Below are 22,680 nucleotides of genomic sequence, written 5' to 3'. Positions count from 1 at the left end.
CTTGCGACAGAGGCTCGCTTCGCCGCGTAAACAAGATATCGAGCAATTGGAAAGCCGCGGGTAATGAATTTTATGGAAATTAAATATATAAATATTATATTCTGACTAGCCGTAGTATCGAGAGGTACGACATGCAGGTTAACATACGCATTATACGGTACGTGACAACCTATCTGCAGCAATAAGGCGAAGGAATCGTATACCTGCGACAGAGAATCGCCGACAGTCCCATTCGGTACAAATTAATCTCCGGATAAATAACGATCAATCGTATTTGGAGAGTTGCCGATGAGTACCTACATGTCGGTGAGGCATTGTTTACATTTCATTGTAAGTATAAGAAAAAAGTAATAACTGAATAACAATAAACAACCAACCAAACAAACAAACAAACAAACAGAGAAGAGCAAAATAAAAAGTAGTACACACGGTATATAAAATTTCCTTGAATGATCGCGAGGAGGAAATAAAATAAAACAAGACAAAATAAAAAAAAATAAATAAATAAGGAAAGCTCGTAGTAAACGAGGAATGTACGTACGTACGTACATAGGTACGTATATCTCAACGTACAATAAATTGATAAAGAGCGCGAAACGTCCGAGTCGTGCGTTAAACCGCATTGAGTAAACGGAGAGTAAGTCTGCGGCGCGGCGCGACGCCGAAGCGTCGGACGGATCCAAGGACCGACCGGATGCAAAGCCGGAGTGGGAATGTGAAGGCTCCAGAGTCCGTTACTCGGACTGGGATTTCCCAGAACGCGCCTATAAACAAACGCGCACACAGAGTCAGGCGCGTACTAGGTGGGGATGTGGAGGGGATGGACGAGGGGCGCCGTCGGTTAGGCAGAGGCCTTCCGCGCATGCGCGGGATTTCCGCCTCCGTCGAGCAACGCGCAGGCCTCGTTTTTTGGCCGGTGGAGGGGATAACGCGGGTTAGCAGCCGGGGCGCGCACCCCGCAGAGTTCAGTAAGCGATCGGCTCTCAAAAGCCACGGACGCGTTTTCCTCTGAGTTTATCAAAACATCGGGTTCAACAACGTTACTTATATTTGAGAGTTGGCAAGTTTGTTTTCATTCCATCAACTGTGGCTTTAATCATTCAAACTGGATTCCAACAAGCAGTACGTGTCGCGATTGCATCGCGGCTACAGGAGGCTTAAGAAATTATTCAAGGTAAGCTTCCTATAACCCGTGGATCGACGCAGAGTGGATTATTAATTGCAAAAAAAGAAAAAAACAAAACTGCGAATTACCGAAAAAAAACTAATATATGTGTATATATATATATATATATACATATATTATATATTACAACAACAAAGTCTATTCGTCGTTACGTTTCTCGTTGCGCAACGAATAACACATTATACAGTTTCGAATGAACGAACGTATCGTGTTTCTCTTACGATACTTACGAAATTACACATCTACCGAAGTGCAGATTATTTCACAACTCGAATTTGTATTATGTATATACTACACTGTGGGACCTGTGATTATAGGAAACTTAGGGAGTGATACTTTTTTTTTTATTGTTTGTTTTCTACCGTTCTACTTCCTTCCGTGACTACTATCCTCAACATCATCATCATCATCAACAACAACACCAACAACAAAAACAACAACAACACTACGAATCTATGAATTCGCCTTGTGTAGATCCTACACCGAGAATTAGGGTGGGACAACACCCGACTGGATATGAAGTCTGTTGTCGGACGAAATATCATCATCGTAGTACGTATTGTGATGTATGCAGTGTGTGTAACGGACGGACGAACAAGCGGGTGTATCCGCTTATCTATGAGGACAAATTTAGTAACACTACTGTAACGATGCATGGACAGGAAAAGTCGTTACTTTGAACTTTTCGGAATGTTTGAGATTTCTTTAACGATGATAAAAAAAAACATGTTGTTAGTCTGAATAGTAGACTTCTCGAAAAGTCATTCGATAATTGCGCAATAATGATATTTTCTCCGAATTTTCGTTACGTTGACGTTAACAATTTTAGTCTCATGCTTATCTCTCGTTAATGACAAGAGCGCGCAAGCGAGAACGCCTGCAGCGTTCGAAACGCAAACATAACAACAACGCGACGTACCCAGAAATCCATAGACGAAATCATCGCCACGCAATACGATTCCTCCTTCCATTCGCTAATCCTCGTGCAAAGTTTTTAAAAAGAAGGAAAAAAAAAAACAAACAAAAAACATTCGTTCATTCTCTCTTAACTTTTATCGCCGATGTCCAAGCTGCTTGCAAAATTGTAAGGAAAATGAAAATAAGTCGCTCATCGTGATTGCGACGACTTTACTGACGATCGATGATGAGATGAATGGAAATGGTAAATTTGGTGAATACTTATAAAAGAAAAGAAAGAAAAAAAAAAATGTAAAAAATTTCCACGTACATTGCGAAACAAAACGCGGACTGTGAGCCAAGCCTAAGAAATATGGCAAAATTCGCGAAACGGCCACGGAGGGAGAAAAGAAGTTTGATAGGTCGGGGCGGAGAGGAAAGAAGGAAGATTATATTACGGGAACCCCCTTGACACCTGGCGGCTAGCGACATACTGTCTCGCGACATGAATAATGTAAGATTTGAGAATTTGAATAAATTCGCCAGCCGCTAGAGCACGTAGCGTTCGAAAGTTGTTTACGCGATCCTCAGTTGTTTTGCCAGTGGCACGGGTCGAGTTAACGGTTTTAAATAATGTCTTAGGAAATCGCGGAGATTAGTCGGAATATAAGTTTTCCATCTTTCACACGATTTTTCGACTTATCATTCCATTTTCTTCATCTTTCTTTCTTGCCCCGTCACAACTCGTTCGTATAACTTAACAAGATTATTCTTATTCTTGAACGAAATATTGAAACTCCAGCGACGATTCCAATACAACATACAAAAAGCGAAAAATAATTTTTTCTCCATCGTTTCTTTTCCTTCCCGGTCAATATGTATCTTATTGTTAGGTATATTTTCTCTCCCGTCTCAACGCAACAACATTCAAAAAAACATGTTTACCTCGGTTCAGCTTCGCCATTGGCGTTCTCTTACTTATATGTACGTAGCATGCAACGTATGCGTGCACACGTATCATTGTCGTTACATTAAACACTATAAATCTGAATAGTATTTCGTAAAATTTTCCCCATTTAACAAACAGTTTTGGCGTGCCCAATTTTCCAACACCCGTGTTATCTTCGTGAATTTTTTTCCAACGACAGAGAATAGAAGAATGTGTGAATGAAGACTAATTGAAATCAATGGAAAAGAAATTAAAAAGCATAAATATTTGTATAGGACAAAATGATATTCGCAATTGTAAAAGTGTAATTTTTTCATCATCAATCAGAACGTCCTACTACTTCTATTCGATATATTCTATTTCCGCTGTTATATCTCTACCCGGTTGCGAATTTAGCCGACGATGTTCCGATCCGATCATCATCAGCGTCTGCGAATGCCGACGTGAAATTCAGAGCATCTCATTCACGAACAAGAGCGAGTAAAGAGTAGTGCCTCATCGAGCTCTCACGGAGTAAAGAGAGGAAGAGTAGGAGGAGGAGGAGGAGAAGAAGGAAGAAGAAGAAGAAGAAGAAGAAGAGGAGGCAGAAAAGTTGGATTCGGCGAGGAGGCGGTACAGAATACGAAACACGCATATCTACATACATATAATGTGTAAATCCACACAAACATATATAATATATATATGTAGGAACTAAATAAAACTACGGCCCGACTCCGCGAGTGAACCTCCTCCTACCAATGCATAGTAGAAAGAAAAAAACAAAACTAGAAGCAAGGCGCGCGCAATGCTGTTGCACTATACGACTACTAAGACGGAGATGAAGTCTAAGGCTAAGACTAAGACTAAGACGAAGATACGCGCGGCGGCTAAAATTAGAAAGCCGTTGGAATGCTGCTTGTAATATACCGGGTGATTCACCGGCAACAAAATACGTATACGTAGTATACACTCCCATAGATACAGATGTTGTGTGTTTCTGTGTGTTCGTGTGTTCGTATAAACATATAAAACATAGAGCCCCCCAAGCAGAGTGGGGAAGGTGGCGGCGTGTTGAGCCTTCTCAACGGAGGAAGACTTGCACGCGGAGGTCGTCGGCCTTCCACGGATGGCTAACGCCATGGTCTGGGAAGGCCCAGCAGTAAACCAGCGCGAGGTGGTGGGACGTTGTATGGGGAATGGGAATTGGAGGGGACTTGAGGGGAACGAACCAGTATAGGAGAACCGCGTAATGCTTTCACGTACTTATCCCTTTATTTTTAATCCTTCCAAGTTCACAGCCTCAGCCGGAGGAAATAAAAAGTGAAGAGAGAAACAAAACGAAGCGAAAAAAAACTATCAGAAAAGGAAGAGGAAAAAAAATATCTCGTCCCTAGTTTCATTCGTACTACCGACGGTGGCAATGTGGTAATAATACCTACGTGCTGTGACATACGCATACATTCCACGCGTGTACACGTGTGTGTGTGTGTGTGTGTGTGTGTGTGTAGATTTCTTGCTTGGTCGGCTAGCTGTTGTGCACCTCCAACGATCGAGGGGTATCGACAGTCTGGTTATTGCCCGTTGCGTTCTGTTTTTCCTTAGTCTCATGTGTATGTGGTTTATACGTGTACGTATATACATTTCACACCTGCAAACCTTTAACCTTGTGTCGTTTTTTATTCCCAGCTCAAGGCTCAAGGATCTTCAGGATCTTTAACCTTTCCGCATCGATATCGAAAAAACACGTTACACACACACACACACACACACACGTTTTTCTTCATTGTTTTCTTATACATATAATGTATATATATATTACACATACAAAATATTAACCGAGCGACAAATTGCTGCGTTGCGTTTATCACACCGTGAGAACCACAATTGTTGGTATGTATCTAACTGATTGCGGAATAAAAGAAATGCAATTGTTCGAATGCATAATTTTCTTATTCTTTTTTTCTTGTTTTTTTTTTTTTTTTTTTTTTTTTTAATCGCAAGTGAAAAAACAGAAGTAATATTTAATCACGTGAAATGAATGAATAAAACTTGTGCTATTACCGTACTTATAACCGTAGTAAATTCACTCCGTTGCAATATTTTCATTACTCCATGCCCCCCTCCAACATCTTGTTTTTTCAATTTATTTCAAGACAACATGTATAATTGACTTATGCAATAGGTGTGCCGTCTTTATGAGACACGAAAGTATGACAGCCGGTTGATACAAGTTGCATCGATGCGACCAAAAAATATTTTTCGTATGCTTGTTAGGAAAACAAACGATATTGAGAAAAAGGATAAAAAAAAGAGAAAGAAAGTTAAAAAAAAAAAAAAAACGAACAACTCAGAACCGCGTAGTAAACACATTGCAAGTTATACGGTAATTACGGCGGGTATCAAGATGTAATCCATAGCATAAGAGTGTACGCTGCTGTCATCTAATCTCGGGAATTACGTTTTATAATTTCGCTCCCAAAGTACAGCGATAACGCAAAAATAAAATAATAAAGGAACAAAATATAAACAAAAAAATAATAATATCAATCCACAAATCTCGCTACGATAAAAACAATCGCACGGTGCAACAAATATGGAATACCTTACACGTACGAGAAACAATATGTTATATATATTTGAATTTGTGGTTAAGGCTTATTGCAGAATTGGAAACACGCGTATTCTATCCAAAACACACGGGTGTGTAAAAACAACTCGTCGAAACTCCTGAAAGCTGCAAAGCACGACACACGGATTGACACATAATACATGTACACATATATATCATACACATATTGGCGACGTACGAGCCAGTAAAATTCTTGAAAGGTTAACGCCGCCTAACGGTAAAATTTAAACCAAAATATAAAAACTGGTCACCGATGCACGCCGAGAAATCGATGAAGATATGATTAACCGAGGTCAATAAATTACACGTATCCCCTATATACACACATGTTATATCATTGAATAGATATTATGTGTATTATATCTATCCATGTATGTACGTATGTATATGTATAAAACGCGCACGCAACACACACACACACGCAAATAAAACACAGAGATCAAAATTGCCAATGGCTTATCGTCACAGCATGAATGTATGCGAGAGTTGAATAATAGTTGATAGGATTATCTGTGAGTCGGGCCGGCGGGCCGGCGGGCCGGCGCCTCGAAATAATGTTTATCAAAACATCCACGACTGTGTCTCGGACTCATCAATGCCAAACAGTGTTGCTAGGCCAGTAACGCGCGAACAACTGCGATTACTTTACACTTTGCCGTATCTTCACCTTTGTGCGTACGATTTACCGCCTTATGCCTCTACCTCTCGTCATTGAAAAAATGGAGCCATTTCGGTCTATTACTATCACAGTAAAGGTTCATTTCTCGATTATCCCTGTCAAGATTTTGTCAGTATCCAACTAATGTGTTCAGTTTGGTGAAAGAACGATTTTCTTTTGATTTGTTTGTTGTTTTTCCTTTTAATGTTCTTTTCTTATGACGCACTCGGTTGTCTAGAAAGATCGAAGAAAAGCCAATTGGCCTAAATTAGACGGGTCGTTTATGATACACGTGGAAGGTTCGCGATCGACGGTGTTACTGACCTCCACTTAGGCTAACGTGCTCATAAAAACACTGCGCAGGACAAGACAACACAACACGGTAATAATGGAGCAATTTCGTTTGACCGAAATCATCAGTTTAAAAATCATCGAAGAAAAAAAATTGCCAAGGATTTTTTTTTGTTTGTCAAAATTCGTTTCGCTGTCGCTTCGTTACTTGTGTATATGCATATACGTACATACGCATACCCAACATATTACATATAGATGCCCCATCTGGCAGATGATGGTTACAGTTTACGAATCGACTCGCACCAATTATAATTTTTCATTATTCTTCTCTTACGCGTCGCCAATCTGTATTGACACGGTTGGAAGGACCCGTCTAGACGAGAACAATTGAACAAATATTTGCTCGCTCTGGCAGTGAATATCATGAAAACACGACCTGTCGTTACGTTACGTTCCTAATAAAGAGTATACAGCTGTTTGGACACTTTTTTTCTTCCATCAACCACGTAACTTCTCTCGCTCTCACTATATATATTTCGGTTACTCGTTCGAGCGGTTATTCTCTCCTATTCGCATAACAAGTTGCCTAAAAGCAAAATGCAAAAGAGGTCTGTACCTCTATATCTATTTCTTTTCTTCTCTTTTTTTTTCGCTCGTCTTATTCTCTTTCTCACCTCTCTCGGTGAATGAGAACTAAAAATGCCCCGGGGTTACGAATACTGGTCTCGTTTCACGCGCAATGTCGCCAAGGATGCATGATGATCGTTTTCGAGTCCTACATTCGTCATTTACAAAATATAACTTTTAAACTCTACGTGTGAGTACCTTTGATACGAAAATGAAAGTCCCTTATCGTACGAGCTAAAAAATTTGACATACAGTACGCTTAATTTTTCATTCCACAGCTGCGTGGTAACTGTTGAGAAAAAGAGTAAAATCAAATGAAAAAAGAAAAAAATTTACGATCGTTGCAAGCCTTGTACAAGGTCGGAAGATTATGCGCCACACGCACCAAGGACCTATGCGAAAATAATGATAACGATAATACGTTTTATCACACAGTACAAATAAAATGACGATTAAGTAACTGTATATAATACGTCATATTTTTAAAATTACTTCGAATCACGCGGCAACGCGAGAGGTGTTTCGTGCACTTTGTTAAAAATTTACGCGAGTCTCACTTGTTTACATGTATGGTAAAAAATTTGAAATCAATATACAATCCAAGGACAATTTTTAACCGAAACGTCGTATTCGCAGCTGCGAATTGTGTCGCAATTGCTGAATTTCATTTTATCACGCTTCAACCACGTTACTTAAAAGTTTTTCTTTTTTTCTTCTGTTTTAGCGTGTGGCGAACCAGGCGCTTACCGTTTCGCCACAGCCGGCTGTAGCGGTGGAGGAGCCGGTGTCAAAAATGTCTCCACCGACGAACGACGTGACCAACGGGGTCGTGGCGCCCCAAAACACCGCGGCGCCCCGGGTTCCTCCCACCACGAATCCGGCCCTGGCCCATACGAATCGCACCCCTGCGAAATACACTCCAAAAGATTTTATCTTTGGCAAGGTCATCGGCGAGGGTAGCTTCGGAACGGTAAGTCGACCATTGAATAAAGATAAAAATTTCCTCGTGACTTTGAGTAAATAAAATGGGAGGACTTTTGAAATTTCCTGAGAAATAAAATGTCTACACGGTCCAGGAATATGATGAGAATCGTTTGTAATTCGGAGTAGAAAGGGGCTTCTGGTGGAAATTTATTCTCATATTTCAATTTGACATTTCAGGTCTACCTTGCAAAGGACATTCATACCGGCAAGGAACACGCCATCAAGGTGTGCGACAAGCGTCACATCATCAAGGAGAAGAAGACTGAATATGTGACGCGTGAGAAGGAAGTGCTGAATATGCTGGCGGGTGCGAAGCATTCATTTGTCCGGCTTTACTGCACCTTCCAAGATATGGACCGTCTCTACTTCGTGCTTTCGTACGCGAAAAACGGCGAACTTCTACCTTACATCAACAAGGTTGGCTCCTTCGACATCGAGTGCACTAAATTCTATTCCGCCGAAATCCTGAGAGGTTTGGAATACCTTCACGGTCTTGGTATAATCCACCGAGACTTGAAACCAGAAAACATCCTGCTGGACGAGAAGATGCACGTCCTGATCACGGATTTCGGTTGCACGAAGATATTGAAAGAGCCCGAAGTACCGCTTAACGAAAATGAGACTCACGTTCGAGAACGGAAGAATTCATTCGTCGGTACAGCTCAGTATCTATCACCGGAAATTTTGACTGACAGAAATGCCAGCAGATCGTCAGACCTATGGGCATTTGGTTGTATAATATACCAAATGGTCGCCGGTCTGCCACCTTTCAGAGCAAGGAACGACTACATGATCTTCCAGAAGATACAAAAACTCGACTACGAAGTTCCTGACGGTTTCTCGGAGATGGCGAAGAGCCTAGTCGAACAACTCCTCGTTCTCGATCCGACTCAGAGATTAGGTGCGCAGGACGAACACGGCGCTGGTTATCCCAGTATCAGGGCGCATCCTTTCTTCGAAGGAGTTGACTTTGAAACACTTCACGAACAAACACCACCACCGATATATCCCTACCTGCCTGGTACTTCGGAGCACGAAGAATTGAGATCCCACTACCGAGTTCCCGATCACCTGGAGCCTGGCCTTGACGACAAACAACTGACGAGGTTACTTGGGCTTGGTATCGGCGAAGAGGAGAGGCCCGAACCAGTAGCCGTAGTCGAAAAGCCAAGAAAACAGGCAGGGATTGCCGACCTAACACCGGAAGAGATCAAATCTAGGTTGCAGAAGCAAAGGTCGTCCAACAAGTGGGACTATTTTGTTGAAGGCAATTTAATACTGAAGCAAGGACTGGTGCACAAGAGAAAAGGACTGTTTGCCAGAAGAAGAATGCTCCTATTAACAACCGGACCCCACCTATACTACGTGGATATGGTAAACATGGTCCTCAAAGGAGAAATTCCATGGAGTCCTGAGTTGCGGGTGGAACCCAAGAATTTCAAGATCTTCTTCATCCACACGGTAAGCATCCGATGATGATCCGTTTCATTCATATTTAAATCTAACCTGACCTGGTTGCCGTCGTTAAAGAATAGACTTCTTTCAAATTGTATGCAAACTTTTTTGACAATAGATTTCTTCTATTTTATATTTACAGCCGAACAGAACGTATTATCTCGAAGATCCCGATGGTTTCGCGCTGGAATGGTGCCGCGCGATTGAAGAGATGCGAGTCCATTATTACGGTCTCCAGGAATCCACGGCTTGAGTATAAAAACATTTAAAAAACTATCAAGTGAAAGAAGTAAAATCGTAAAGATAAAATCTCATTAAAAACAAGATATAAAAAGAGAAAGAAAAAACATTAAAGTCTGCGAGAGGTGCCTGATGATATAGCGAGAATTGAATTGAAATAAGTTAATTGATGTGAGTTATTTATATAAATATTATCGCGTGTATAGAATAGAGTTTAATACGTGATTTAGGCAATTTTAGGCTAAATTCAAAGTTGTACCGTTATTAATTATAGTTGTGTTTTTCTATTTATTAAGTTAGGCACCTGTGAAGCGTTGCATAGCCGGACATAGAAGTTTTTGCTAAATTGAAACGAGGTGGATTTACATTGCTGGTTTCAACGATTTTGTAGCAGAAATGAAAAGAGTAGAAAAAGGAAAACTTAGTATCTTCACATTGTTGTAAATCTTACAGTTCACTACTGCATCACTGGAATAGAGCTCGCGTGAAAGTGGAAATTCAAATAATTAGTTACAAACCATTCGGTTGGGCAAAATCTTCATTCTTGTCAACTATAAGACTTTTCTCTCTCCAATTGCTTAAATCAGACTTCATTGTACTTTTCTATTTCCTTGTCTTTTTTGTCAAGCAAAATTTCGATTTGACTAGCGACGTAAATTCGTGTCTAGGTATGTTGAATTGAAAACATCTTGCTTCGGTTTAGCAAATTTAGCAAATATATAGCTGAATAAATAGTGAATATACATAGCACAGTGAAATACGTTTGGACCTGAAAGTCCTTAGATAGCAAATGTAGGATAAATTTAAGAGAACCAAAAAGAAAGCAAATAAACGCGATGGCGGACAATTTTGCAGCTTTAATTTACGTTGCCTGAAGTATACGAGTTTTCGTATTCGTATGCGGTTCTGTAAATATTAGCAAGTAATTTCAAACAGGCTTCGTAAAACAACTCAGTCCGACCCCAAGTGTTTTCACAGTGAATATTTACAATGGCGCCCTCGCGGACATCACCTAAAAAAGTGTGACGTAGCAAAGACATTTGCATACAGCAAATATTGCTTAACTCATTTCTCGCTTGTACAAAAGAAACGGAAAGTAAAGTTAAAAGAAGAGAAGGAAGGAAAGAAGAAGAAAGAAAAAAAAACGGAACTGAATAGGCGAATAAGAGGTATATCATTTGCCTCAAAGACTTGAATTGAAACATTATTCTGTTCATAGCTTAAGAATCACTAAAGACCATACCATAGTTTGTAGTACTCCGTGTATAATGTTCATGTTGGCTAATTATTATTATTATATCTTAGGTAATAATATTTAAATAGTTAATTATATCTGTTCGTTAATTTATGGTGAATGGCGAAGTGTCGTCTGTTATTTATTTCGTGTATTTAAATGTTTATACAGATTATCGAAATCTTATTAGAAATTATCTTGTAAATAGCAAATCAAACCAGCCACTATCTTCCGTCGCAGGGGGTGTTAAACTGCTGCCTAATCTGTATGATATTAACTGTATATTAGATGTTTATTAGTTATGTATAGTTAGGTAATTTGTAAATTATAAAGTTAGGAGAGCTAGGTTGTATTCTTCGGGGCAGTTTAACCCATGTATTTTTTTATACAAACAGGGTATATCATTGATTGTGGAGCTGAAGTTTGTATGGAAGTTCGTAAAAATTATGAAAAATTCTCTCGGGAGTTTTTCAGAATTGTTCCCGATCTCAGTGGCTTTTCCAAAATGACCGCTTTTGGCGGGTCGCGTACAGAATGGGCGGACAGAAATGCAAACAGACGCAAAACGGTCGATGTTCTTTAACTGATAACAAGATAGTTGTGGCGTCGGAAAATTTTGGCTGAATATGCATTTTCCGAAATCAATATTCACAAAGTATATAGTATTAGTTCGTAACGCGACTTTGTGCATTTTGAAGGGCGAAAGTGTTCCTTCTACTGTAAACTTTACAAAATCTATCGTTTTAAATAGGTGTTGCAAACTTTAATGTGGAAATCTATCTCGAAACGGAATCATAGCTTTGAAACGTCGATTATTAAATTTGAAGCAATGATTTCGTTGTTGTAAAGCTTAAGAAAAGGTCATAGTTCTCTATAAAGCCAACTCTTAGATAAATTAAATAAAGTTAACATTAGTTAATTTAATAATTTATGTTAGATTTACTCGAACTCAAAACAATGAGACACAACAATGCAAGCAATATCAGTGAATGCCTTGCATATCTAGTTTTTCTCTAAACAGAAAGAAAAATTAATTACTTCAATTAATTTTAATATATTTAATTTCGATGGAATATTATTCAACTATTAATCGCAGTATTATTAAATGTACGTAGATTCTCATACATATATTTAAAAAAAAAAACAAAAAAAAAAAAAAGAACTTGTATTTTCTATACACCATAAAAATACACATACACGGATACACAGAAATCACTTTATAAGACTATGTAAATACTTAGTAAGTAACGTTATTGGCGAGAAAACAACCTTATTAACATGAACATCAAACTTATTCATAGTAAAATTTCAGAAATATCGCATTATACCCGTGACTGATTATTCAAAACCTTCCATTAAATTCCAAATCCTGAGCTGTTTCGATAGCCTACCACCTCTCATTTACGAAATGAATACAACCAATTGGAGTTGAGTGTTTAACTCGGGATTTCGTGAATACTACCGACACTTAAATATACAAAGAGAGAAAATTTGTTGAGGTAAGTGACATTTATTTGACAAGCCAAATACAACGAAACAAGTATAATATTGTTTGAAAAACAGCTTGGTCGACACGAAGAACCAGTACCAAGTTACATCATTTTCACCGTTGGGCAAAATGGGTGTAGTTGATTCGACGGAAAAACATTGATGTACCTGAAGCTCCGATCGATCACGTTTGATCGAAAACTATGCTTGCTGCTAACATATTACTGCGATTCGATAAGGAATTTCCGAAAAGTAAGTGCAACCTAAACAGCCATTTGAAATTACGATAGGTGAAATTGTAGCTGAATATTGCATTCATCTATTAATAATACATTATTCGAACCAATTTTGATGAGGCTTGATCGATTGAAACTTTAGGTACATGAATATCTGAGTGTTAAAATCGTCATGTGGGATATATTTGATGAATTCAACATATCCTTTTTCAGCATATATATCATCGGATTCACTAGAAACGCAGTTTTTGATTTCTCCTCGACGATGACGGTAATAGTTTGGTAATTAATAAACTTGTAGCGGTTTACAGGATACTCTAACCGAATCCCGCCGTACAGCTTACGATAAAACAGCTTGTGAAGTGATCGACAGAACCTCACCAGCTTGCTTAGTAGCCAGCGTTATCTTGGGAAATATTTGTAAACTATATGCGGTGAAGCTACAGTTCTGTACGAATTACTCGAACGGTACATGCTTACAAAAAAATCCTCTACAAATTCCATTTTGCGCATATACCGTAAAGGTTCGTAACGAAAATGGGTACGGCAAAACGTTGACCAGTACCTTAAATTTGTCGGAGGTTTCCGAAAATCAGATGGCCGGTAAAAAAGGTTTAACACGGGGCTCCGTGGCCTGTGCATTACAGGTTTCCTGCAGCCAGGCGCTTCGCTGGCCAATCATTTCCAGTTACAGTTTCACATTTGGGTTGGTGACCCCCCAAGGAGTGATGCGAAAACACGGTAGTTTTTTCTAATTGATCAGGAGAATGTGGGTCTAAAGCGGAAGTACAAGGAAATGCAAAGATATGTACTATTTTAAGAGGAACTAAGAGAATGCTATAGCCAGTCTGTCAGCCGTGTAAAACGTCACTCTTTTTGACTAGAGGATTTTCGGTTTGGGCGCTTTCCTTTAAGTGTTGTCGGGTAAAGGAATAACGAACTTTTGTCTAATCGGATACGGTAAATAAAAGTTTGCAAACGCAAGCGCTTAAAAACGATAACGTGATGTCAGAACCACGTGGTATCAAGTCCACGGACATAGAATGCTGGTTGGCTTTGAAAAAGAAAAACCAAGAGAAAAACTATAGGGAGAGATCAATTTTAAAAAAGTTACACATGAAAAATTATGCGTGTGCGAAATATCATAATGAATATTCGTCGTGAAGAGTTGAGTATAATGTGAGGTTTCTGCGGTTCATAACACTTGGTCCAATAAAGTATTTTTGAGTATCTGAACTGTTCACATTAAAGGACTTCTGATCCACACGATCTTAAAGTTTATCACATTAATGCATCATGTCTACGAGAAAACGATTAGACTCTGCCGTAACTATAGTTTGACGAATCCGCGATGAATTAAGCATGAAAGGTTTTATTTGGAAGGAAATCAACTTTTTTGCCGTCTATTAAGTCTTCAATGTGACGAATTTAAATCTTGTTAACTTACTTCCTTTGTGTCGAGTACAGTAGAATAGACGATTCTTTGACGGAGCGACATAATGTCTTAGAAATCCACATATCGGAAAGAATTTCGGGGCCAAAAAATTAGGGGTTCAAAGTAGGCCCAAGAATAACTAAAGCGTGTTTATTGACAAAACACCCAAGTTCTAGAATAGCATTGAAAAAACTTAATTGTCAACGATTCTTAATAATTTTGACGTCCCCGTCTGCCGAAATCGAATTAACTAACTGTAGGCAAGGATAATTACAATCCTAATCAATTACTAATTCTCCACACTGCCAGTACTAAATCACGACGAGGACTGGCAGAACGTCAAGATGTATAATAAATGCAATCTTACCTATCGTATGATGCCTCAGGGATGTCAATTCACTCAGCCGCAGCTCTCCAATTTGCAGCTAATCCTTGCCTGATATGTTGTCACTTCACAAATCGCACCGTCCGTTCGCATCCCAGTCACCTTCAAACAATCAACACAGAGCTGACCTTCACTGTTCAACTGACGCGTCACGTAACCACTGAAAATTTGAACAATATCCCGTCGTTATACGCACTGAAAATACCGGTGCACTGAAATACCGAATAGAGGTCACCTACACAAGATGCACAGACTCGAATACCGATACACTAACCGCACAATCACAACCAAACTCACCTCGACTCACATACGATTGTTTAAAAGTTAGAAAGCACCATTATAGACGAGGAAAGCAAACTCCGCGAACAGAAAACGAAAAACAATGGACGTACTCCGAAATGTGTGCCCGCACGTACGACATTTCGAAACGATTCGAAGAAAACAAAAGCACATCTCGCGGGTTGCGACGCGATCATCGTTTGTTTTTCTGTAATCGAGATTTTATACCGACATGTCGTAACTAATAAAGACTTACTTTGGTACAAAGGAGATGGGTTTATTCTCTGGCAATGCCTCCAATAAGAATATGTGAAAATTATGAATCATATGATCCCGTAAGATCGAATACACCGCGTCGAGACTCAACGCGACGCGTCCTGACTTGTCGAAGTTCGAGGTGTTTCTACGAACCGCTTGAAGTTCGTCGCCGACGACTCGAGCGCCGCTTCGAGCACACTCGGAACCATTCGGCGCCTAATCTTTCGCGCCGCTTGTTTGAACGTTGTATTGTACAACGTGTCAGGATACGAGCGTATATTATATAAGAATAAATATTCCCATTTTCATGAAATGAAGATTGTATGATAGAATGTATTTCTTGCCTTTATTGATAAAACACGAGGCAGTTTTCATAGCCAGAAAAAAATAAAGTCTTCTTTTTGTCATACGTTGTGCCAATTAGAGGGTCGCAGTATGCGAATAGCGTGAGAACTTGCATCTGCACTCAAACGAGACACCAAATCGTATAAAGCTGACTTGGCTACACGTACATATCATTTGTTTAACAATAAAATATTACTAAAATAAATAGCTTTACAAAAATTTGTATCGTAAATCTACTTTTCTTCATTGTGAATTGAAGGAAAAAGCTGTTCATTTCATTATCATTGAACTGTTGGAGAATCTTCATCGCAAAATTGATCAATATTCAAGTATATACAACTAACCCCTGAGACAGATTCAATATTTTCAGTTTGATATAAGCAATAACTGAAGAATTTTTAATCTGATGGTAGTCTGAATGTGAAGACAGGTTAACAATAGTTATGTTTGTTCACTCATGAATGGGTAGATATGTGCCTTTTTAATTCTGGCATATTTTTAGGAAAGGTCTTACATTTGTGACATTGTAGAGGACGTTTTAAATAACCATCGCATTCTTCGCAGCTCATTTTTTTAATTTTTCCATTCTCTCCCAACTCTTCTCGAATACCTGAAATAATAGCCAACTGTAAGTATTACTTAATTAAGATGTAAAATTGTGATGTGTAATGTTGTATACATAGAAATAGTTGACGTCGTAGAAGGTAAATTATTCGTGATACACTTACTTTGTGAAGATTTAAAAAAAGGACTCGTAAACGAATTCCAATGGACTTTGGTCTTCAAACAAGGGCTGTTGAAGTCTGTGCTTATAACATGAAGGTGTAATCTTTGCATATTCGGAACTGCATGGTATCCTATTCTGTACAGCATTTAAAAAAAATTTCAAACATCAGATAAAGCGAGTTAGTGCGTAAGATTTGGAAAATTTGTGAAAGTGAAGTATGAATCCCATCTTACTTGAATTCTTTGTGTGTATATTTCTCTGTCAAATTTTTTGCCACATCATCCATATGCTTTAAAAGATCCTCATGCTCTTTTCGAAGGCTTAGGATTCCAGAAATCTCTGCCTTTGGCAATATCAGAAAGTGAAATTCAGCTTTTGGAAACTTGTCCTTTATAACGACAACTTTGTCATCTTCTTCAACCCGTAATTCAGGGTCCTTCATAGAATCAACTAATCCTAAAGCCCAATGCCCCTTTTTGGCAGCTGGTTGATCGCTCGACGCCTTCAGATTCAACTTGTGCTTACTCATAGTTGCAAAAACTGTTTTAATCCCCGTGATTTCGATTAAAAAATTGAAAAATGGTCTCTTGTAATTTGAAAATAAGAATGCGTTCAACGCGTGCATGACATAAACAAGCTCAAATCGCTCAATCAGTTTAATTCATTTGGATTACTTGTAACTGTTGTGATGTTCATATTTCATCCATTATTTACTTAAACCCCGGGTAAACTGTTTGGTGACTCCAACAAACTAAAGATTCTCATATTTTATGAAATATTTCAAGAATTACACCAAACTAGAAACGCATTGGTGCAGCAGATAAATCCAGATCCAGCTGTACACTTTACCAACATCGAGTAAATACTTTTTGAGATGTGGTAGCCGTTACGAAAATTTTTGTGTACAGCCTGGTCGTTAGGGGAGAAACTTGTAACTTAAAGGTGCCTTCCAAAATTAGCTCCGAGTCCGGTTATTTATCTTTTATCTCCTTTGCACTACAGAGTTCGTAGGTAGCTCTGCCTCTTAGGGGGCTTTGACCGCTGTCAGCTAGTTTCAGAACACATCCTAAGTAGCGATGGATGCCTTCTCACATGTTGTTTTATTGAATATTGCATAGAGCACGGTGCGGGGAAATACTGTATGCAGAGGATTTATTTTATATTGCGATAGTATTGTGATACAAACACTTTACAATGGCAGAATTTGTCGAGAAACGATGCGAGGATATGATTCCTGAACTGGAACAACTGGAGCGCATAAAGATTTTTGATAAAAACGAAATAAGGTTAGTTTTGAGGTTATGTCTCGATCCAATCTACCGAATGTTTGATACGCGGTAAAACACGAGTTGAATGATATAATATTTCTTGCGGTAATTCTTTCACAATTTTTTGCGATGAAATATTCCTCCTCATGAATTTACCTTTCAGAGGGATCGCCAAAAAGCGTAAAGAATATGAGTACAAAATTCAACGGCACACCAAGTGCAAGGAAGACTACTTACGCTACATTCAGTATGAGATGGACTTACTCAAACTCATTCGACAACGTAGAGATGTAATGATGACTCCCGTAATTGTAGTTATCTATCTTGTTCCAAGGCTGCTATAATACCATTATAATGTTTTCAGAAACTAGGTATCAATCAGAAAAAATCAGACATCGACTACACCATTGCAAATAAAGTTAATGTACTGTATAAGCAAGCTATTTTCAAATTCCAAGATGACTTGAGATTCTGGATTGCATATATGAAATTTTGCAAACATGTTGTAAGTTTGATTAGGAATATTTTATAATAGGATTCCCATAAAGTTTACATACAGTGCTGCAGTCATAACTACTTTCCCATTTCATTAACTGTCGTTTTTTTTTTAGCGTTTTCACAGCAGTATTAGCCGCATGATGGGAAGAATGTTGCAAGTTCACCAGGATAAACCAAAATGTTGGCACATCGCTGCACGGTGGGAAGCGGAAGAGGCACATAACATTCAAAATGCACGACAGTTCTTGCTAAGGGGTCTACATTTTCATCCAGATTCTCAGTTACTCTTTACTGACGCTTTTAAGTAAGACTCAGAGTCAGACATAATATTAACATTCTCTCGAAGATTCTGCAATTGCATCTCATTTTCTTGTCTAATTCCATGAGATAAATCTATGAAACTACACTTTGCTAGTTACTATTTGGTCGATGACAAAATACTGTACTGATTATTTTATGTTATCACAGATTAGAATTGTCAGAGGCTTTGACTAACAAACAAAATACTTCAAATGCCAATGATACCCCAACACCAGCCACAAACGACAACGATATGCCTATCGAGTTGAAACGGGCTTACGTCATATATCTCCAAGCCTTCAAACGCATTAAAGATATTAAATTTATAATAGATTTGTTGAATATTACAAAGGAACATAGTAATACTGAAAAAATTCAGAACAAAATTGTCTCGTAAGTAACATTCATGGGCATTGAATTTTACCTATCTTCTAAAGAATGCCGTTAATATCCGGAAGTATATTCCGTAGTGATATGGTGGAAGAATATGCTCACGAACCTCTGATGTGGGATACAATGGCTCGACGTGAACTTGAAGGTCTTGTTTTACCATCCGGTAATGACACACCGATGGAAATTGATTCGACGGAACAAAGTTCTCTCCGAGATCGCATCAGTCTATGCAATGAAGTCTATCAAACTGCTGTAAAGAAAATTAAAACCGAAGAAATGTGGTCTTTATATATAGACTGTATATTGGAAATTAATCACGAGACTAGTTCTCTACCGAACTACAAAAGAAAGTTACTCAGGAACGCTTTGACACAAGCTCACCAGGCTGGAAAATTGAAAGAAAAATATTATTTGCAATGGGTCAGTTAACATTTATTTTCATACCACAGAATACTTTACCTACATTTTATGAAGAGAACCGTTCATTTGATCAGAAATTTTATCTACAGATTGGCATGCTGAGTACTAATAAGAAAAACGAGAATGATCAAAAACGATTGTACGAAGTTTTGTGTTGGGCTACAGATGCATTACCCAAAAGTGTCGATCTCTGGCAAGCAAGATTAAGATATCATCTTGCCTTTGGCCAAGAAGATAATGCCACAGCTGCTTTTGTCAAGGTAAAAAAAAAGCAATTTATTCATATTCCAAAGTTGTAATAAATATTTTTAATGAATTTTAATATTCCCGTTCTGTGGGGGAGTTCGAAATTCAGATTCGAGTTGAAGGGATAAATAGATAGAAATAGAATAGTCGATAATAAACAATAGACGAAGTACTGCTATGATAATTACATTATCCAACACTAATCTTGTCCATTTCACTTTTTGAACTATTAGGCAACAGAAATTTTGGGGGAAAAGTCACTGCCTTTATGGAAAATGAGGTTGCTGCACGTTCAGACTAAGAGCCCTGAGAAAACCGAACAATTTTTTCGAGCTGCGTTACAAGAGGGGCCAACTATTGCAAAAGATATGAAGCCGACTTACATCGAATGGCTAGTTCTCTCCAAGAGTAAGTTGACGATTATGCGATAAGCTCAAGAACCACCTCATAGTGAGAATTATTTTAACCCCAGGCAAATTAAAAATTTTACATCAATTGTATTTTCTTTTGGACAAGGTATTCAAGTTGCACGAAAGGCATATGATAATTTGTGCCTTCAACCACCTCCCTGCTTGGAATTGCACAAGAAAATGGCTGCTATAGAACTGATGCAGCCTGAGGTGTCGTTGAAACATGCTCGCCGTCCACATGAAATGGCTACATTGGAGTTTGGCAAAACGAACACAGATGTATGGATGGACTACATTATGTTTGAATTAAAAGTAGGAGACCCCAAAAAGGTGGGTGAAATTCATATGAGAGCTGTGAAAACGTTGGAAGCTGTGCTTACGGATAATTTCATTTCTGAATTCAGTTTAATTAAGACGAATTCAGATGCTATTGAACAAGTCCAGTGAGTCATAAATCAACGTCCCATATTACTGTATACAAATATCTTAGGATTTGTATAAGAATTTTTATATGTACGTCGCTATTGATATTGTATATTAAATTTGTGTGCAACAAAATCCACATAGATGTTGAAAATAATTCTTGTAATCACAACAGTTGTGTCATATTATGTAAATAATCAGAATTGTTCTTGGCTTTTGTAATAAAACCACTCCTGAAGATCACCTCATGTTGGTATGATATTATTATATTTCTAAACCGCTCCATTACAATATTAATATTCATTGTAAATTGATAAAAACACACTTCTAAGATAGAATTACGAAAACGGTACCTCGCTAGTCCATGTGAAATTTTCTTTGAAACATTTTACTTCTTATGATTCAATTGGTATTTCTTGCTCCATCCGTGTCAGCACGATATTGCGGTCAGTTTCATTAGCCAATGGTGCACGGTCGCCTGTTTTTAATCGAGCTCTCATATCCAAGCACATGATGTCTGTCATCAGAGAATGCTGCTTGTCATCCAAGTTTTTATCAATACGAATCAGGAGTGATTCCAAGCCATTGTATGTTGCTCTGAAGTAATATACAATATTTTTCAAGGATATATTCATCTTAGACTTCATGCATGATCTAATATTAATTCATTTCAATTTTGATGAGTTTCAACGTACTTCGCACAATTGATTTTATTCATCAGATCTTCTCGAGTTTGTCTTAATTGTAGCACTTCATCCTTGAGCCCCAACTCCGTCTCGTCTCTACAAAGCTCAAAACCTGGACGACATGTACGATTTTCCAATCTTGTCTCAGCACACTTAATTGCATCAATTTTTGCCAAAAGTGCATCTTCCAATCTTGCTATCTCTTTCAACATTACATCCATTTCCTTTTGCATCTAGAAAAAATTCTTATTACCTAAATGGGAACCTGCACTTCAGACGTGGAATACGTGATTTCGGAACTATCGTTCATTGTTTAAAAGTTTCTGAATATTACGTACTTTCATTTTTTGCCAGTCTAGTTCGTTTCGAGCTTTTTGCGTTTGATATATTCTCTTTCGCAACGTGAAATCTGAGACATCTTGCTGAGCCCTTATATCGTTCCTGGCTCTTTCTCTAACGACTTGCATGGCCTCTCGAAAATTGTACGTGTCACTCATTTCGTTATCAGCCAGAAGTTTGGAGTAGCGACAGTGGTCCTTCCATGCTTCGTAAGAGATAGTTCTGCGAGATTGAAAACAAAATTAATATTCCTCTATAGTAAGTTTTAACAAAAATAACGAAATCTTACTTTTTTGGTGTCCTCAAAGCGTTTGGTTTATAGCTAATATTAGCACAAGTACGGTTTAAGTTCAGATTCTCTGTGTCAATTTCAATGGTGTCAATTTTATCTTGCAAATCCAGTTCAACTTTAAACTTCACTTCTTCCAAACGGTTCAATTTCTCCCATGCCGCTTGAACTCTGTTCAACAGGAACAACTGTATGAAAACGAAGCTTCCTACAAAACTGAGCTTATATTGTTTACCTATTGGTTAATAACTGCTTAACGCCTTCAATAACGCAAAGCTCCTTTTTCAACTCATCGTTAGCCTCGTCGTAAGTTAGTTCTGTACCCCTTCTGCAATCTCTCATCGAAATACACTCAGCAGTAACCTGAAGTGGTAAGTTCAAGTTTTCCAACTCTTTTTCCGTGTCGCTACGTTCGTCTTTCAAAAGTTGTATTTCCTGTTTTAATTTCTCAAGTTGTTTTTCAGTAAGTTCACGCCATCTCGACAGTTCAGTAACTCTTCAAACAGATAGTGTTCATATGTAGCATACATTATTTTTATAAGATACGACAAAATTTGCTTACTATGTTGAATCGTAGTTTGCAACTTACCGATCTGCTAGTCGAGTATTGTTCATATACGTATCCCATTCAGTTTTAATTTTTGTTTCTGAGCGTATCTGACGGGCTGCATTGCGTAATTCAAAGGCGTCATTCCTCCGTGTATTAGCTGATTGCTGAAGTTCCCATTGCTTTGCATACCAATCTGATAAGCCTTGGAATAATAGTTTTTTTTTAGTTATTCAGTTTATTCAAACATGAGGTGTTGCGTTACACCTGAATATTGGAAATATGTACAAAAGTATCTTTCTTAGACATTGATAATTTTTATACTGTATATATTAATGATATTACAGATAACTTACTAATATGAGGTGTCGGCTTCTCATATGTGGTTACAGATTTAGCCATATTATATATCGGAACTGACTAGATTTAAATAATATTTCTACAATCCAAAGTATAAATTACACGAAGTGTAGGGTATCAAAAGGACTGTGACAGATGTCAGAGTTTTGGATGCGATGTAAAATTAAATCAATAGAGGTAAATGAACACAGTCACCAAGGTAACAGACAAAGG

At 38.2% G+C, this 22,680-nt stretch overlaps 4 protein-coding genes across 5 annotated transcripts; 2 read left to right on the top strand and 2 right to left on the bottom strand.

The window, feature by feature from the left end:
- Positions 1-960: 960 nt before the first annotated feature.
- On the top strand, positions 961-9,917 carry LOC124413580 (3-phosphoinositide-dependent protein kinase 1). Of its 2 annotated transcripts, none has more exons than XM_046894272.1 (4): positions 961-1,174; positions 7,947-8,192; positions 8,384-9,667; positions 9,804-9,917. In XM_046894272.1, exons 2-4 carry the CDS (start codon positions 8,016-8,018, stop codon positions 9,912-9,914), a joined length of 1,572 nt encoding a protein of 523 aa, XP_046750228.1. In that variant the 5' UTR covers positions 961-1,174; positions 7,947-8,015; the 3' UTR covers positions 9,915-9,917. The 2 variants fall into 2 exon arrangements, with proteins under 2 accessions (XP_046750228.1, XP_046750227.1); XM_046894271.1 differs by lacking the exon at positions 961-1,174 and adding an exon at positions 1,587-1,738.
- Positions 9,918-15,639: 5,722 nt separating this feature from the next.
- Positions 15,640-17,122, bottom strand: LOC124413131 (aprataxin). The gene is made up of 4 exons (XM_046893507.1): positions 16,522-17,122; positions 16,290-16,423; positions 15,918-16,171; positions 15,640-15,884 (listed from the first exon to the last, which is right to left on the bottom strand). Exons 1-3 carry the CDS (start codon positions 16,911-16,913, stop codon positions 16,017-16,019), a joined length of 681 nt encoding a protein of 226 aa, XP_046749463.1. The 5' UTR covers positions 16,914-17,122; the 3' UTR covers positions 15,640-15,884; positions 15,918-16,016.
- Positions 17,123-17,382: 260 nt separating this feature from the next.
- On the top strand, positions 17,383-20,430 carry LOC124413130 (U3 small nucleolar RNA-associated protein 6 homolog). Its single transcript, XM_046893506.1, has 9 exons — positions 17,383-17,574; positions 17,720-17,846; positions 17,921-18,061; positions 18,168-18,358; positions 18,523-18,747; positions 18,825-19,167; positions 19,257-19,427; positions 19,647-19,821; positions 19,930-20,430. Exons 1-9 carry the CDS (start codon positions 17,483-17,485, stop codon positions 20,268-20,270), a joined length of 1,806 nt encoding a protein of 601 aa, XP_046749462.1. The 5' UTR covers positions 17,383-17,482; the 3' UTR covers positions 20,271-20,430.
- Positions 20,431-20,518: 88 nt separating this feature from the next.
- Positions 20,519-22,663, bottom strand: LOC124413698 (tektin-2-like). The gene is made up of 7 exons (XM_046894460.1): positions 22,464-22,663; positions 22,150-22,312; positions 21,796-22,056; positions 21,561-21,731; positions 21,271-21,493; positions 20,942-21,165; positions 20,519-20,843 (listed from the first exon to the last, which is right to left on the bottom strand). The coding sequence occupies exons 1-7, from the start codon at positions 22,507-22,509 to the stop codon at positions 20,642-20,644; spliced, it is 1,290 nt and encodes a 429-aa protein (XP_046750416.1). The 5' UTR covers positions 22,510-22,663; the 3' UTR covers positions 20,519-20,641.
- Positions 22,664-22,680: the final 17 nt, after the last annotated feature.

The sequence above is a fragment of the Diprion similis genome, chromosome 12 (genome assembly GCF_021155765.1).
Source record: "Diprion similis isolate iyDipSimi1 chromosome 12, iyDipSimi1.1, whole genome shotgun sequence".
Lineage (NCBI taxonomy): Eukaryota > Metazoa > Arthropoda > Insecta > Hymenoptera > Diprionidae > Diprion > Diprion similis.
Note: the sequence above shows the minus strand (reverse complement) of the source record. Positions and strands in the feature narration are given on the sequence as shown.

What these genes read in the sequence shown, in the direction of transcription:
- LOC124413580 (XM_046894271.1), top strand. Translation starts at nt 1,703, where the DNA reads ATGAAGTCTGTTGTCGGACGAAATATCATCATCGTA. An exon ending in GACGAAATATCATCATCGTA is followed by an intron (nt 1,739 to 7,946) that starts GTACGTATTGTG and finishes CTTCTGTTTTAG; the next exon opens with CGTGTGGCGAACCAGGCGCT. An exon ending in GCGAGGGTAGCTTCGGAACG is followed by an intron (nt 8,193 to 8,383) that starts GTAAGTCGACCA and finishes TTGACATTTCAG; the next exon opens with GTCTACCTTGCAAAGGACAT.
- LOC124413131 (XM_046893507.1), bottom strand. Translation starts at nt 16,913, where the DNA reads ATGCACGCGTTGAACGCATTCTTATTTTCAAATTACAAGAGACCATTT. An exon ending in TATACACACAAAGAATTCAA is followed by an intron (nt 16,424 to 16,521) that starts GTAAGATGGGAT and finishes AATGCTGTACAG; the next exon opens with AATAGGATACCATGCAGTTC. An exon ending in TTTTTTTAAATCTTCACAAA is followed by an intron (nt 16,172 to 16,289) that starts GTAAGTGTATCA and finishes CTATTATTTCAG; the next exon opens with GTATTCGAGAAGAGTTGGGA.
- LOC124413130 (XM_046893506.1), top strand. Translation starts at nt 17,483, where the DNA reads ATGGCAGAATTTGTCGAGAAACGATGCGAGGATATGATTCCTGAACTG. An exon ending in ATTCAGAACAAAATTGTCTC is followed by an intron (nt 18,748 to 18,824) that starts GTAAGTAACATT and finishes TATATTCCGTAG; the next exon opens with TGATATGGTGGAAGAATATG. An exon ending in AAAAATATTATTTGCAATGG is followed by an intron (nt 19,168 to 19,256) that starts GTCAGTTAACAT and finishes TTTTATCTACAG; the next exon opens with ATTGGCATGCTGAGTACTAA.
- LOC124413698 (XM_046894460.1), bottom strand. Translation starts at nt 22,509, where the DNA reads ATGGCTAAATCTGTAACCACATATGAGAAGCCGACACCTCATATTA. An exon ending in GAAGCCGACACCTCATATTA is followed by an intron (nt 22,313 to 22,463) that starts GTAAGTTATCTG and finishes TATTATTCCAAG; the next exon opens with GCTTATCAGATTGGTATGCA. An exon ending in AATACTCGACTAGCAGATCG is followed by an intron (nt 22,057 to 22,149) that starts GTAAGTTGCAAA and finishes ATCTGTTTGAAG; the next exon opens with AGTTACTGAACTGTCGAGAT.